The sequence below is a fragment of the Aethalodelphis obliquidens genome, unplaced genomic scaffold (assembly GCF_003676395.1).
Source record: "Aethalodelphis obliquidens isolate GAN/ISIS:26980383/991018 unplaced genomic scaffold, ASM367639v1 scaffold3, whole genome shotgun sequence".
NCBI lineage: Eukaryota > Metazoa > Chordata > Mammalia > Artiodactyla > Delphinidae > Aethalodelphis > Aethalodelphis obliquidens.
In genome coordinates, this window is record NW_020837947.1 from 66669488 (window position 1) to 66683723 (window position 14236).

Here is a 14236-nt window from a genome sequence, read left to right on the forward strand (position 1 = left end):
AGGGGCCAGCCTGACAACCCCCCAAAAACATCCTGTATATCAGTATTTCTAGGGGAGATGAGATGACCCAGCTGTTAACAATACAGAAACCCTCCCAGAACACGACCATTCCAACACTCAAATGGAACGAGGAAAATAAGGTGAATATATGGATAATTAATTTCTTCAAGAAAGCTCTTTTCCTTGAAATTTCCATTTACAAGTGAATTTTTTTCTTTTTGGCCGTGAATTATCCAGATAATTTTTACAACTTACACATAACCAATTTTCTGTGGTTGAAGGAAAAATAGTATGTTCACTAGCCAATGACTGTTAATCGTAACCCGCCATGGGATTCCACACTGGGCGGGAGGTCTTTCTTCCATGACTGACAATCTGTATTTGCTTCTTCTCTGATGCAGAATCTTACTTTCCTGTGTAAACTCTGAAGCAAAACCGTTAGATGCCAACAAGTGCTTGCGTGTTGATACCGTAAGATCTTCCAGTGTTTTTCCATTACTGTGATCTCCATGGAATTACCCATTAAAAACACCTGCGTCCACTAGTAGACGTTATTATCAACATAGAAATATCAACATTGTAAAAAAAAAAAGTGCCGATTTGGCAACTGGCATAAGTACTTCATGAATATTATCTCTAAGACACTGGACACAAATACTGAATATCAATAAAATCAGTAAAAGAAGCATTTGAATGATCTGAAACAGGAGAGCAATAAATGCGCCTATGGTTTAAGGAACCATATCAGATGAGTTGTGATTTCACATTGTTTTATCGAATGAGACCATTGCTTTACTACAATGCTTGCATGTGATAGGAGTTTAGTGCAATCATTGTTTTCCCCACACTGACCCTGGGGTTAAACATAAACACCCAAGAGTACTCCAGTGTGGGTATCACACATAAGATGCTTGGTTCTCTAAATCCTGGCGCACTGCTTATGAATTACAAGAAGGAGGCAGTTGTATTGGGAGGAAGCAGAGGGCTTTCTGCTTGTTTTATCATTTTGCACTTGTACTTTGCAGCCTCTGCACACTTGGATTTTGTCTTTTTGCTTCTAGGGTTACAGTGACCGCCATGTGCAACATGGACTTCAGCCGGTTTCCCCTGGACACACAAACGTGCTCGCTCGAAATTGAGAGCTGTGAGTAGACTTGTGCCCGGATATCCACACACACATCTGAAGTTACTCTAAACACCTCTGACCCTCAACAGGAGCAGGACGTGTTCCTAATCGTGCCTATGCTTTTAAAATGACTTTTTAGATAGAAGCGAAGTCTGGGGTAAGTTTGAAAATTGGAAACAAATTTGGGACTCAAACCTTCTATTCCCATAACTGACCCTTTTAATGCCCATGGCAATGGCTTTGAACTTTGGTGCGCGCGCACACACACACACACACACACACACACACACACACGCCCTGGAAAGTTAAACACCAGCCCCAGGAAGAGCAAGGCTGCGGCAGCATCCAGGACTAGCCGCTGGCATCTCTAGCTCTCTGCGAACCTGCCCCCATGCCCCAATCTCTGCCAAAACGTTTCCTCTTATGGGCACAGTCTGGACCCTCCCATGACTCCCATTCCTATACTTCTCCCGAACCAACACACACCCACTGCCATGTCTCAGCCTGTGTCAAAGTCCCGTAAGGAGTCATGTTGGCCCAAGGCACCTTGGTAAGCCTCCCCAGGCGGTGGTGGTGCAGCAGGGGTCCCCTGGCTCCAGTCAACCAGGGCCAAGGAGCGCAGGGACGTGGACCCCCATGTAGCAGGGGCCGCATGGACAGCTCTGCAGGGCGCTTAGTGTGGGACCACGGGGAATAAACCCCAGGACCAAGGGGGTGACTGCTTCCTGCACCACGGCTTTCCACCTGCTCTGTCCTTTAATCCTCCCAAGCTCCCTGTGATCTCCATTACACAGAGGAGGGGCGTAACACAGTGAAGGACTAATCGTTGGCTCCAGAACCTTGCTTTCCCCACAATACCCAGGCGGCAGCATCTGTCAGGGTTCCACCAGAGAAGCAGAACCATAGGAGATACACAGGGAGAGAGTTAGTACAGGGGACCGGAGCGTAGGGCTCGGCGATCACCTGCAAGGCGGGCCATGGGGAAGGGCAGGCTGGGGACTCTCGGGCAGGAGCCCACCCTGCTGCCCACAGGTGGAATGTCTTCTTCCTCTGGGAAACCTCAGGTCCGCTCTTAAGGCCTTTCAACTGATTGGATCAGGCCCACCCAGATTAATCTGGGTCATCGCCTTTACTTCACATGAACTGGTTGTGGATGTCACAACTACAAAGCATCTTCCCAGCAGCACCTGGATTAGTGTCGGATTGAATCACTGGGTTCTTACTATAGCCTGGCCAAGGGGACACGTGAAAGCAGCCGTCACACAGGTCAAGGGTTAGAGGCAGAATAAAAGAGGAATAAAATAGAGCCTCAGGGAGCCCCAGAAAGAACTGTTTACACACGAGCAGACTGGACCAGCAACCCCTGAGGGTGTTATCCCAGTTCTGCCCCCGCAGCAGGTAGGTCTGCTTGGCTGGGGTAGGTGGTGTGCTCAGCCAGGTGGGCAGGGTGGGGAAGCGTAGCGCCAGAGGGGAAGCAATCCTCAGGGGAATCGCTCTGATTCTACCCCGGGCTGGAGCAACTGGAAGCCTGCAGAGAAGGAACTTGTTCTGCTGCATCTCTTTATGGGTCCTTTCTTGCTGGAATGCAGCCCTTATTACCTGAGAGAGTGTTTAAAGGTATTTGCCGGGCTTCCCTGGTGGCGCAGTGGCTGAGAGTCCGCCTGCCGATGCAGGGGACGCGGGTTCGTGCCCCAGTCCGGGAAGATCCCACATGCCGCTAAAAACAAGAAAAGAACAACAAAGGAACAAAGGTATTTGCCATCAATAATGCATCGTCACCCTTTGAAAGAAGAAAGGTGTAAATCACCCATGGTTTAGAAAGCTGAACCATATGAAATGTTGCCGCTATTTAACCTGCAAACAAATTTTTTAAAAGAGCAAATTGTAGTTTCTGGTCTACAAGTATAGCAATTTCATCTGGTTTGAGGCTGAATTGAGGGGTGAGCGCTTTTGCAGCGATGATGATCATTTAGGCCTGAAGGCTTTGCCCTGATGACTTTTGGAAGGCCGAGGAGAATTAGATTTGTCTTTTTGGATTTACTTTTGCTTCATTTAGACTGCGGTTTGTTTATTCAGACCATCTTATCCCAATCCCCACAGAGCCTCACAGGCTCGTCGTCTTTCCTGGCGTCTGACGCTGTCTCTGTCTTTCCAGATGCCTACACGGAAGACGACCTCATGCTATACTGGAAGAAAGGCAATGACTCTTTAAAGACAGATGAGCGGATCTCACTCTCCCAGTTCCTCATCCAGGAGTTCCACACCACCACCAAACTGGCCTTCTACAGCAGCACAGGTGGGGGCGGGGCTAAGAGAGGGGCGGGGCTGAGAGGGGCGGGGCATCCTCCATCTCAGAAAGCCTGTGAATTTGTGGTCAAGTGAGCAGAGCCTGTGCCACTTGGATTTGAAACCAAGGATCTGGACTTCTAGATCAGGTCTAGAGGGTGGTGAGCATTGGGTGGGGGTGATTTTTTGATACTTCCAAAGCATCAGAAGTGATAACCTAGAAAATGCTGGTAAGGGCTCCAACATAAACCCCATGGGGAGGTCTGTTTGAGACGACAGCATCGCCAGTTTAGCAGCAGGAATCTCACCCTGATATAACTCCCAGAGCGCCCTCTCCTATGGGCAAGAAATAGTCCAATTTCAGGTTTATTGTTTTCCGTTCACGTTCTCTTGGCTTCAGCCCCTTTGAGTGCTTCTCTCTTAACCAATCCCCTCCTACCATACGGCTTGCACGACCCTCTTGGTGAGCCACGGTGCAGGAACTACTCGTCATTGGTCATTCTCTGTGGGCAATGTTGTTGCTTTCTGAACCAAGGGCCTGGGCAAGCTTGCCAACCCTCCCCCCCCCCCCCCCAACCGCCCGACGTTGCCTGAGGGCAGGCGCTGTGGTATTCCTCTTGGCCGCTGAGGTTACAGCTGAGCTTCACTCTCTCCAACCCTTGCCTCTTTCTTGACCAATTACCTTTCAGGCTGATTTTGCTCTAATCTTCATGCAGTTTCTGTTGCTAAAACATCGCATGGTTGACTACCCAGAGAAGTACCACCGTTTGAGTCTCTCTGATCTGTAACAGAGGGCACTGCTCCCTTCCAACACGTGGCGATCCCGCGTCTCTTAGCTTTTGCATACATCACCCACCAGTCTTGGTCCTTTGGGGGATCCCCCATTCCTTTGACTCTTAGCATTTTGACCTTCCTCCTTGCGTGAGTCCATTTCAGGCTGCTATAACAAAGTACCATAGACTGGGTAGCTTCCAAACAACAGAAATTTATTTCGCACAGTTCTGGAGGCTAGGAAGTCCAAAATCAAGGTCCTGGCAGATTCAGTGTCTATGAGAGCCCGCTCCCTAGTTCAGAGACTCACTGTGTCCTCACATGGGGGAAGAGGCGACGGAGCTCTCCGAGACACATGTTATAAGGGCAGCAATCCCGTTCATGATGTAATCACCTCCCAAAGGCCCCACCTCCAAATACCATCACATAGAGGATTAAGTTTCAACACACGAATTTGAGAAGGACACAGGCAGTCCGGAAGCACCTCCACAGTCACTTTTTGGAGCTGTTATAATTATAACCGTTGCACTAAAATTGTCCTGGATGCGAAGTTTTCTAGTTAATGTTGCCAAGTCCCCATTTTATTTTCAGCCCTCATCATGTCAAATTTATCCTGCCTTTTCCTCTCCTTCCACCATTCTCCTGTTCCTTTCAACTCCTCCCTGTACGTTTTCCTTGTAAAGAACAACAGGGTGGAGCTAAAGCATAGCCTAAATGCATTGTTGTAGTTAGCTTGGTATTTTAACTTCAAACATATTTTCCCCCGTAAGAAATCCAACGGGCGTTGTTAAATCCATACATCTCAAGCTTTAACGTGTACAGGAATCATGTGGAGAGGAGTGTTAAAAGGACTTTCTGAGTCAGTAGGATCTGGGGCGGGGCCCGAGAGTCTGCAGTTCCAACAAGCAACCAAGTGATGGCGGTACTGCTGGGCCCTGTGCTGTAGTTTGAGTAACAAGAGTCTTCAATGGCCTGGTTCCCTTTACGTACAGAACGAGGGCCAAAATTCCTTGAGATGGACTCACCCATGCGGTATGAGTTATCGTATAATCACTCTGTTCCATGTTTTTTCTCACTTCCCCTTTATAAAGGTAGGGTAAGTTTCCAGGGAAGCATCTAAGGCATTTATGATTCTCTGAATAAAGTTTGTCCTATGAAGGAGCTGAGTGGCTCTGCTGTGTGTTCTCTTTTCTTCCTGTGTCCCCCAGGCTGGTACAACCGTCTCTACATTAACTTCACGTTGCGTCGCCACATCTTCTTCTTCTTGCTGCAAACCTACTTTCCCGCCACCCTGATGGTCATGCTGTCCTGGGTGTCCTTCTGGATCGACCGCAGAGCTGTGCCCGCCAGAGTCCCTTTAGGTAAGAAACCTCTCAAGTGCACATTCCAGATATCTGAAAATACAAGTAATTCCTTCCAGATAAAACCATTCTTTCCAAATTGGCCCTGAACCCCTGTTGGTATTATAACTTGGAAAAACTTTGTTATTCATTCACAGGTAAAATGCCACTATTAAGAATCTATGTAGCAGGAATTCCCTGGTGGTCCAATGGCTAGGACTCTGTGCTTTCATGGCTGAGGGCCCGGCTTCCATCCCTGGTCTGGGCACTAAGATCCCAAAAGCATAGAGGCCAAAAAAGAAAAAAAGAAAAAAAAATCTGTGCAGCAAAGCTGTTTCTAGGTCCCCATAGGTTCCCATGTAAACAACTCATCTTTAATCTTGTTAGAGCTGAGTTCTGGGGTGGGTGGTCCTGGTCTGTGGTGCTTTCTCTGCCCACCTGCCTAAGAAAGTCACATTCTGTAATGGGGTTTCTCCAAAGGTGGCCCAAGGGATTTTTGTGACAGTCTTTGGGGGAAATTGTTTAAAATGAAGAATCCGGGGTCCCATCTACATGTACAGGATCAGAAGCTCTGAGAGAGGACCAGGAATTTGCATTTGGAACAAGCTCCCCCAGTAATTTTTTTTTCTGTAAATGTTTTATATTTTGATTTGTATGGTAGTTATAGAAATATATAAATTCATTGAGCTCAATATTTAGGATTTATGCACTTTATTGTAAGCAAATTATTCTTCAATTTATCTCTCCGTTTTTAAAAATTTATTTATTTTCTTTTGGCTGCATTGAGTCTTCACTGCTGCGCACGGCTTTCTCTAGTTGCGGCGAGTGGGGGCTACTCTTCGTTGTGGTGCGCGGGCTTCCCATCGCGGTGGCTTCTCCTGTTGCGGAGCTTGGGCTCTAGGCGCGTGGGCTCAGTAGTTGTGGCTCGCAGGCTCCAGAGCACAGGCTCAGTAGTTGTGGCGCACGGGCCTAGTTGCTCCGCGACATGTGGGATCTTCCCGGACCAGGGCTCGAACCCATGTCCCCTGCATTGGCAGGCAGTTTCTTAACCACTGCGCCACCAGGGAAGTCCCACATTCTTCAAGTTAAAGTCAGAAAACTAACCAGATTTTAGGAAGTCTCGCTTTTTTAAATTGCTTGTCCAAATTTCTTTTTTTATTGTTATTTTTCCACTTTCTTGCGCATCTATTACCTTTTCCTGTCTTGACTGGTTTCCTCTTCTTACTCATTGATCTGTTGATCAAGTCTTTGTGATCTTTTGCCTTAGTTCACAAAGATAAAAACACCTTATCATTGGTGTCTGTCACTGCTTTCAATCCATAAGGTAACATAGTAACAGCTAATACTAATTGTGAAGTATTGGGCTGTTTTACATACATTATCCCACTTAATTCGCATAAAAAAAGCTCACGAACTAGCTATTATTATCATTGTTTTACTGACCACCCCCCCTACCCCGCCCCCGTAATTCCTATACATACTCAAGTCTGAGAATCCCTACTCTACAAGCCTTCCATCAACAGCTATTTGCTATCAACTCTCTTCCCCGCTTTAAATATCGTACCCACTCCGCACACGGCACCATTGCTAATACGTCCAGGAGCTTCAAGGGAGAGATGACCCACCAGGTTTTAGTGGAATAGGATTGGTGCTGGCCCTTAAGATGACCCCAATCCGCTGTGATTTGGTGTTTGCCAAGCAAATGTTCTGAGCTTAATTTGAAATCTTGGGGAAATTTCCACTGACAGATGCCCTGGCCTTTAACGGTTGTTCTGTAGCTTGAACAGTTACTGTGCTCAATAAATAAACATTCTAGTTTAAAAAATCTGTTTCCCATAAATGAGGTTAACATCATTCTTGGTAAAATTGACTGAGTCCTCAAGTCAACATGGCAGAATGCGCAGCCAGGTGCAGCATAGTGGGATGGGGCTCTGCCAGAAGTGCCCTGACAGCTGGTAATATAGGCCCAGGACTGCTACACCAGCAACAAGGGCACAAAGATTAAAATAAAACTTGTGTACCTTTTTTCCCTTTTTTGGAGAAGGAGTTACAAGAAATATACATACCTGCTCATATATGCAATCTTTGTTTTTTTATTCATTTATATTTTATTTATTTATTTTTTGGCCGTGCCCCGCGACTTGCGGGATCTCAGTTCCCCGACCAGGGATTGAATCCGGGTCAGGGCAGTGATAGCCCAGAATCCTTACCGTTAGGCCACCAGGGAAGTCCCCGGCAATCTTTGTTTTGAGCAATTGAATGGGAAGACCCTGCCAACCTGTCAGGGGCTCTCTGCCGAAGAACAGAGTGATGCAAAGGCTGTGATGAAGATGCAGGGACACAGCTGGGAGAGGGTGAGCACGGGGGATGGAGAAACAGGAGAAGCTTCATAAAAGCTAAAACTGGAAAGGTGAGCAGGTGTTTGCTAGACAGAGGGGGCAGGGATGGAGACATTCTAGGCTAGAGGAGCAGCTGGGAGAAAGAACAGAGGCACGAAGCCATCCAGTGGGTTTGGTGAAAGACAAACCCATGCTTCTTTCTCACTGTGTCTGCAGGGATCACCACGGTGCTGACCATGTCCACCATCATCACGGGTGTGAACGCCTCCATGCCCCGCGTGTCCTACATCAAGGCCGTGGACATCTACCTCTGGGTCAGCTTCGTGTTCGTGTTCCTCTCGGTGCTGGAGTACGCGGCCGTCAACTACCTGACCACCGTGCAGGAGAGGAAAGAGCGGAAGCCGCAGGAGAAGGTGACTTTACCATGAGCTGGAGTGTCTGCCCTGGAATGGGCGCCTGGACTAGCTCTGGACCCTGGCCAGGTCCAACCTCCTCTGTAAAATGGGACAATGACACCCCCTCCTCCACCTACTTCATGGGTTGGTGTGAAGAGCAAACAAAAACGGTGTGAAATTTACTCTGGGCTACTTCTTTCATTCATTCAAATATTTATTTGGCACCTACCATATACCAGGAGCTGGTAAGCCAAGTTAACTAAGACGTGGTCCCTTTAATCTTGGTGGTGTTGGTAGTTTAGTGATAGAAATAAATGGCAGTTCAACACAGTGGAACAAATGATTTATGAACATAGAGGTATCATAAAAGAAGCTTCCAGGAATTTCTTTTTCCAAGACATTCTTTTTAATAGTGGGATAATAATAAGTGCCTTGGATGTAACATGATTTATTCCCCTATTAATGGGCAGTATATTGTTTCCATTTTTTGCCACTATAATAAATGCTTCAATAAACATTAATATATAAATATATATACATATATATTTATATATATACACATATAATATATATTATACATATTTATATATATATAAAAGCTTCCAGGGAAACATATCCTCCATTCTAGGAAATTTTCCTCCACATGTGACCTCATACATCTCCCATCACTTCCCAGATCATCTTCCCTCCTACCTGGTTTCCCTTTCATCCTCCTGTCTGCAATTCAATGGTTATCTCCTCCAGAAAACTCTAGCTACATAGGAGGAACTATCCCCACAATGCCACACCTTTCAAATTCCCCCCCATCCCTCCCCCCCCACCCCCCCGCGCTCTCTCTCTCTCTCTCTCACTCTCACACACACACACACACACACACACACACATGCAATAATTGTAAACATTTTTATCAGGGCTCATATCAGTTTATGATCTCATGGAGAACATGCCGATTATCTGATCATGAACCTTCTTGTGCGTCTCTGATATGACGTGATGTTTCCTAACAGTTGACGGGTTACCTGCTGTTTTAGAATGTTTACTGTGCCACCACCGTTTTTCCCCCAACCCCATAATAAAAACTAGAAAAAGGCAATGCTCTCCACTAGGCAGCTTCTTTGGTAGGGCTTCTGAGAGAGGATGCTGAGCTCACATCCCAACGTGTGTTTGCTGTGTCCGCAGGTTCCCTGCACCTGCGGGTTGCCTCAGCCACACGCGGTCCTGCTGGACAGCAGCTACAGTGATGGGGAGGTGAATGACCTGGGCAACTACACGCCCGAGAACGGAGACAAGCCAGACAGGATGATGGTGCAGCTGACGCTGGCCTCGGACAGGAGCTCCCCACAGAGGAAAAGCCAGAGGAGCAGCTACGTGAGCATGAAGATTGACACTCATGCCATTGATAAATACTCCAGAATCATTTTTCCAGCTGCATACATCTTATTCAATTTAATATACTGGTCGATTTTCTCATAAATGCCTGTAATTCTATAAATTTCACATTCTTCTATCTGTACTACAGAAATACCTGAATGATGAAAAATAACTTAAGGTTATGATGAAAAGAAAGTTCACAGCACCCACCCTTCTCCATCTTTCCAAAACTACTGACAAGACACTTACTGGTTTAATTTGCACTTACTGACCACCTATTGTGTACACAGCATTATACTCAGTGCTGCAGGTATAAACACCCATAGCAACTGATGATAGTTGTTACCGAGATCCCCTAGAAAAGCACGCTGCCAGTGAGGTGGGCACACTGTGGTTCAACCTCTTTTAGACCCTAAATGCTTATTCATACGAACCATGTCCCTTACGTGAGTGTCATTCTATTCTCTGGACCAGGTGGAACTGGGAAGCACCTAAAGTTCATTTACATAGAACATACATGCACCTAAACCCCACTTGGATCAAAATTCATACTTCAGTTTATAGCCTCTTACCTATTTTATATGCATCTCCTCATGTTGATTTCAATACAAGGCAATAATAATATTCCTCCTTTTATTTACCTCTTGTGGTTCCTGAGGTTTTACCTCTTCACCAGAAAAGCTCTTTTGACTGGGTGCAATGGCTTCTGATTTGGGTAGGAAATTTCCCTGGTAGGGAAACTTTGAAGAAGAGGGTATATGCATGCATTTTGTCCGTTTTGTCATAGAGGTAACTAGCCTAGAAAACGTGTGTGTAAGTGTTCCCTGTTTAATAGTTGCTGCTTCATGGATCTCCACCTTGGAGCATGTCCAAGTTCAAAGTGACGTCAGTAATGTGATATCTTCACTGAGGAACTTGGGAATAGACTGATTTTTTTTCTGCATAAACTTTTCAAGGAAATGCATAATTTGGGACTACCTGTAACTCTTTAGGATGAGAAATACACGGTTTCTGAATTTTGAAAAAAGAAACGGGAGCACATCACTGGTCATCTCCATTTATACTCAGTGAATACCAGCATTTTCTGTGAACCAGAAAACAATGGCCACTGATGTAAGAGCATGGGATAAAGGAGAGTGTTCTATTATTTAAAAAACAAATAGCTATTCATACCATATATCTACAGGATCAACCCCTACCAAACTTATCCCAACAGCATTTGCTTGAAACTCAACTAAATTCTGTACACAGTAATGCCATTTTTATTCCAAAGTTAATTTGATCCCTATACTAAATAATATCATGTTATTTCTTAATGAGGGCTATACTTTAATCTTTAAAAAGACCCAAATTTGCAGAAAGCCTAATTACAAGGCAATCTCCCATTTCTTCCAATAAAAGCTCATCAAAAAAAAAAAAAGATTTTTTAGCAAACTCTAGTAGAAAAACGTAAAGGAATATAGATGAAATAGTTGAACGTCAACTTTTAGTATTAAAAAATATTTTTAGAACATTACCTTTTTCATGCTTATTTTATGAAACAATTTCAATCAAACTTCACAAACATCTTTGCCACTTGCTTTGTCCTCATGAGCAAGGCCACTTTAAACCATCTGGCAGGTTTCTGGGGCACATAATCTGAACTTCTATCTACCCCATTTGGGAAACTCCACCATTTGAATCAACATATAGGATGCTGTATTAGTCTGCTCAGGCCGCCAGAGCAAAGTACCGTTGACTGGGCAGCTTAAACAACAGAAATTTATTTCCTTTCAGTTCTGGAGGCTGGAAGTCCGAGATCAAGGTGTCAGCAGGTTTGGTTTCTCCTGAGGCCTCTTACCTTGGCTGGCAGACGGCCGCCTTCTTGCTGTGTCTTCACATGGCTTTTTTCTCTGAATACATGCATCCCTGGTGTCGCTTCCTTTTCTTTTAGGGACAGTCGTCATGCTGGATTAGAGCCCAGCCCTTATGATCTCATTTAACCTAAATTACCTCTTTAAAGGCCCTATCTTTTAATAAGTTGCACTGTGGGGTGAGGGCTTCAACATACGAATTTGGGGAGGACACAATTCAGCCCATAACAGATGCCCATGGGAATTATTCAGCTGCATAATAGTGATATCCAGTGCATCTTATAGGTATTTACACTTGATCTTTGCAACATAATCATATACAGTATTGTTTTTTAAACTTATCTTTAAAAGGCTTGTTTACATTGATATCTATACTAGTGATTATGAAGAATAAGTTATTAAATTCATGTTGTTTCTTTGCTATCTTTTCTAGCAATTCTCTCAGGTGACCTCTACAAGCATTTAAAAGTAGCATCGACTGAGGTGATTTCCATGGTAATGTTTTCCCAAGACAGTACTTTGCTCTCAAAGCTATGTAACTGAGAGAGAACTCTGTAATTTGACTTTGTAAAGACCCAAATACAAAGCAACTCTCTTTTCTGATAATTTTGGAGAAAACCTCACCTTATATGTGGGCATCTATAGTACTTAATCAACTTTTGCTGGCATGACTGGAGAATAGGAAGATTTGGTTAATAATATTGTCTGGTTAATATGCAGGTACCATATGGCCATATTGAATAATTAATTTTTAAAGAGTTAAAATACTGTAAAGTACACTTGACTAAAACTATATCAAAAATAATTTATTCTCTGTTGGATAGTTCAAAAGGCACTCCAGGAGTCTGAGGGATTCTTATTATTGTTGTGATACAATGTGGACATCACAAAGATGTGCAGAGTGTTAGCCAAGAGAGCACTGGGGCTAGTCAGACCAGCTTTTATTTCATGGCGACATTCTGTTCCTGAGTTTTATGTTCCTAACCAATATTCTTTAGTTTTTTCATAATTCATATTTCATAGAGAAGTGTAGTGATGCTAGGTTTTAGAGAGAATAAAAAAATGGAAACAACCTAAGTGTCCATTGACAGATGAATGGATAAAGATGTGGTATATGTATTACACAATGGAATACTACTCAGCCATAAAAAATAACAAAGTCTTGCCATTTGCAACAACATGGGTGGGCCTAGAGGGAATTACGCTAAGCAAAATAAGTCAGACAGGGAAAGACAAATACCATATGATCTCACATATATGTGGAATCTAAAAACAAGACAAGACAAAAACACACAAAAAAATGAACAAGCAAAATAAAACAGAACCAAACTGATAGATACAGAGATCAGATTAGTGGTTACCAGAGGGGAAGGGGTTGGGAGGGTGGGAGAAATGGGTGAAGGGGCTCAACCATACGGTGATGGGTGGTAACTAGACTTGTGGCAGTGATCACTTTACAGTGTATACTGACGTTGAAGTATAATGCTGTACACCTGAAACTTATACTTAAAGAAAAAAAAGGTTTGTTAATAACAATGAAACCTCACATTTGTAAAACCCAGTTTTATAAAAAAGGAAAAAGTACTTTCACATTCGCTGTTTCATTTGAAGCTGAATGAGGAAATTTTAAAGGCAGAGAAAGACTGACTGGCATGTATTGATAACATGGCTAACAGGTAGAAGACTCCTAACTCAGTTCTCATTCACCTTATTACAGATAATGGATGAATACTGAACAAGTAAACAAACTGTCACACACAATACATAAACATTAGTATGAGGGGGCTTCCCTGGTGGTGCAGTGGTTGAGAATCTGTCTGCTAATGCAGGGGACACGGGTTCGAGCCCTGGTCTGGGAGGATCCCACATGCCGCGGAGCAACTAGGCCCGTGAGCCACAACTACTGAGCCTGCGTGTCTGGAGCCTGTGCTCTGCAACAAGAGAGGCTGCGATAGTGAGAGGCCCTCACACCGCGATGAAGAGTGGCCCCCGCGCACCACAACTAGAGAAAGCCCTCACACAGAAATGAAGACCCAACACAGCCATCCATAAATAAATAAATAAATAAATAGATAAATAAATAAATAAACAAATAAATAAATAAATAGCTAAGCATTTGAAGCCCTTTTTAAAACAACAACAACAAAACATTAGTATGAGGAAATTTTTTTTACCAGTGGCACCTTTTTGTCTATTCCTTCATTCAGCAAGTAATTCTGAGCACCTACTGTGTAGCACGCAATGTTCAAGACCAGTACTTCTCAAACCATCTGTGGTGAAGGACCAGTTTAATTATTTTATATTTCCAATCCAGTGGAGAATTCCTCACAATCCCAGGTCTGAGCCTGCATTCCACCCTTTAGGAACACGGACTTGTGGGTTTGACCATGGTGCTCAAAACCGTGTGTGGATGTGAGTCACAACGATCACAATAAAGTATGTGGAGAAAGAACAATTTCATTTTGATGTTATTAAGAACAACTGTTACAACTGAGTTTCTGTGTATGGGAAATTCCCATATCTGCAGTAATAAGGAAGCACATTATCCAGTGAGCACACCAGTAACGTTAGAATAACACCATTTAGTTAGGTTCAGTATTATCACAATTCTCAAAATAATGGGATGCTTTAACTTTTCAATTTCATATTCTGAATTTAATTTTAATCTATTTTCTTTCAATCATTTTTTAGTATTAGTTCCTTTGTGTGTAAGGAGACATCTTTGATTTTTCTTGACATCAGAGTATTTTATAAA

The 14236-nt window shown here is 44.0% G+C and overlaps 1 protein-coding gene across 1 annotated transcript in view; it reads left to right on the forward strand.

The window, feature by feature from the left end:
• The window catches only part of GABRR1 (gamma-aminobutyric acid type A receptor subunit rho1), a 33962-nt gene extending 22058 nt beyond the window's left edge, over window positions 1–11904 (forward strand). Inside the window, exons 5-9 of the mRNA XM_027090633.1 lie at window positions 1062–1144; window positions 3282–3422; window positions 5392–5544; window positions 8079–8275; window positions 9437–11904. Coding sequence (XP_026946434.1) covers window positions 1062–1144; window positions 3282–3422; window positions 5392–5544; window positions 8079–8275; window positions 9437–9730 — 868 coding nt within the window. The 3' untranslated portion in view covers window positions 9731–11904. The remainder of the gene's footprint in view (window positions 1–1061; window positions 1145–3281; window positions 3423–5391; window positions 5545–8078; window positions 8276–9436) is intronic.
• The last annotated feature ends 2332 nt before the right edge of the window (window positions 11905–14236 follow it).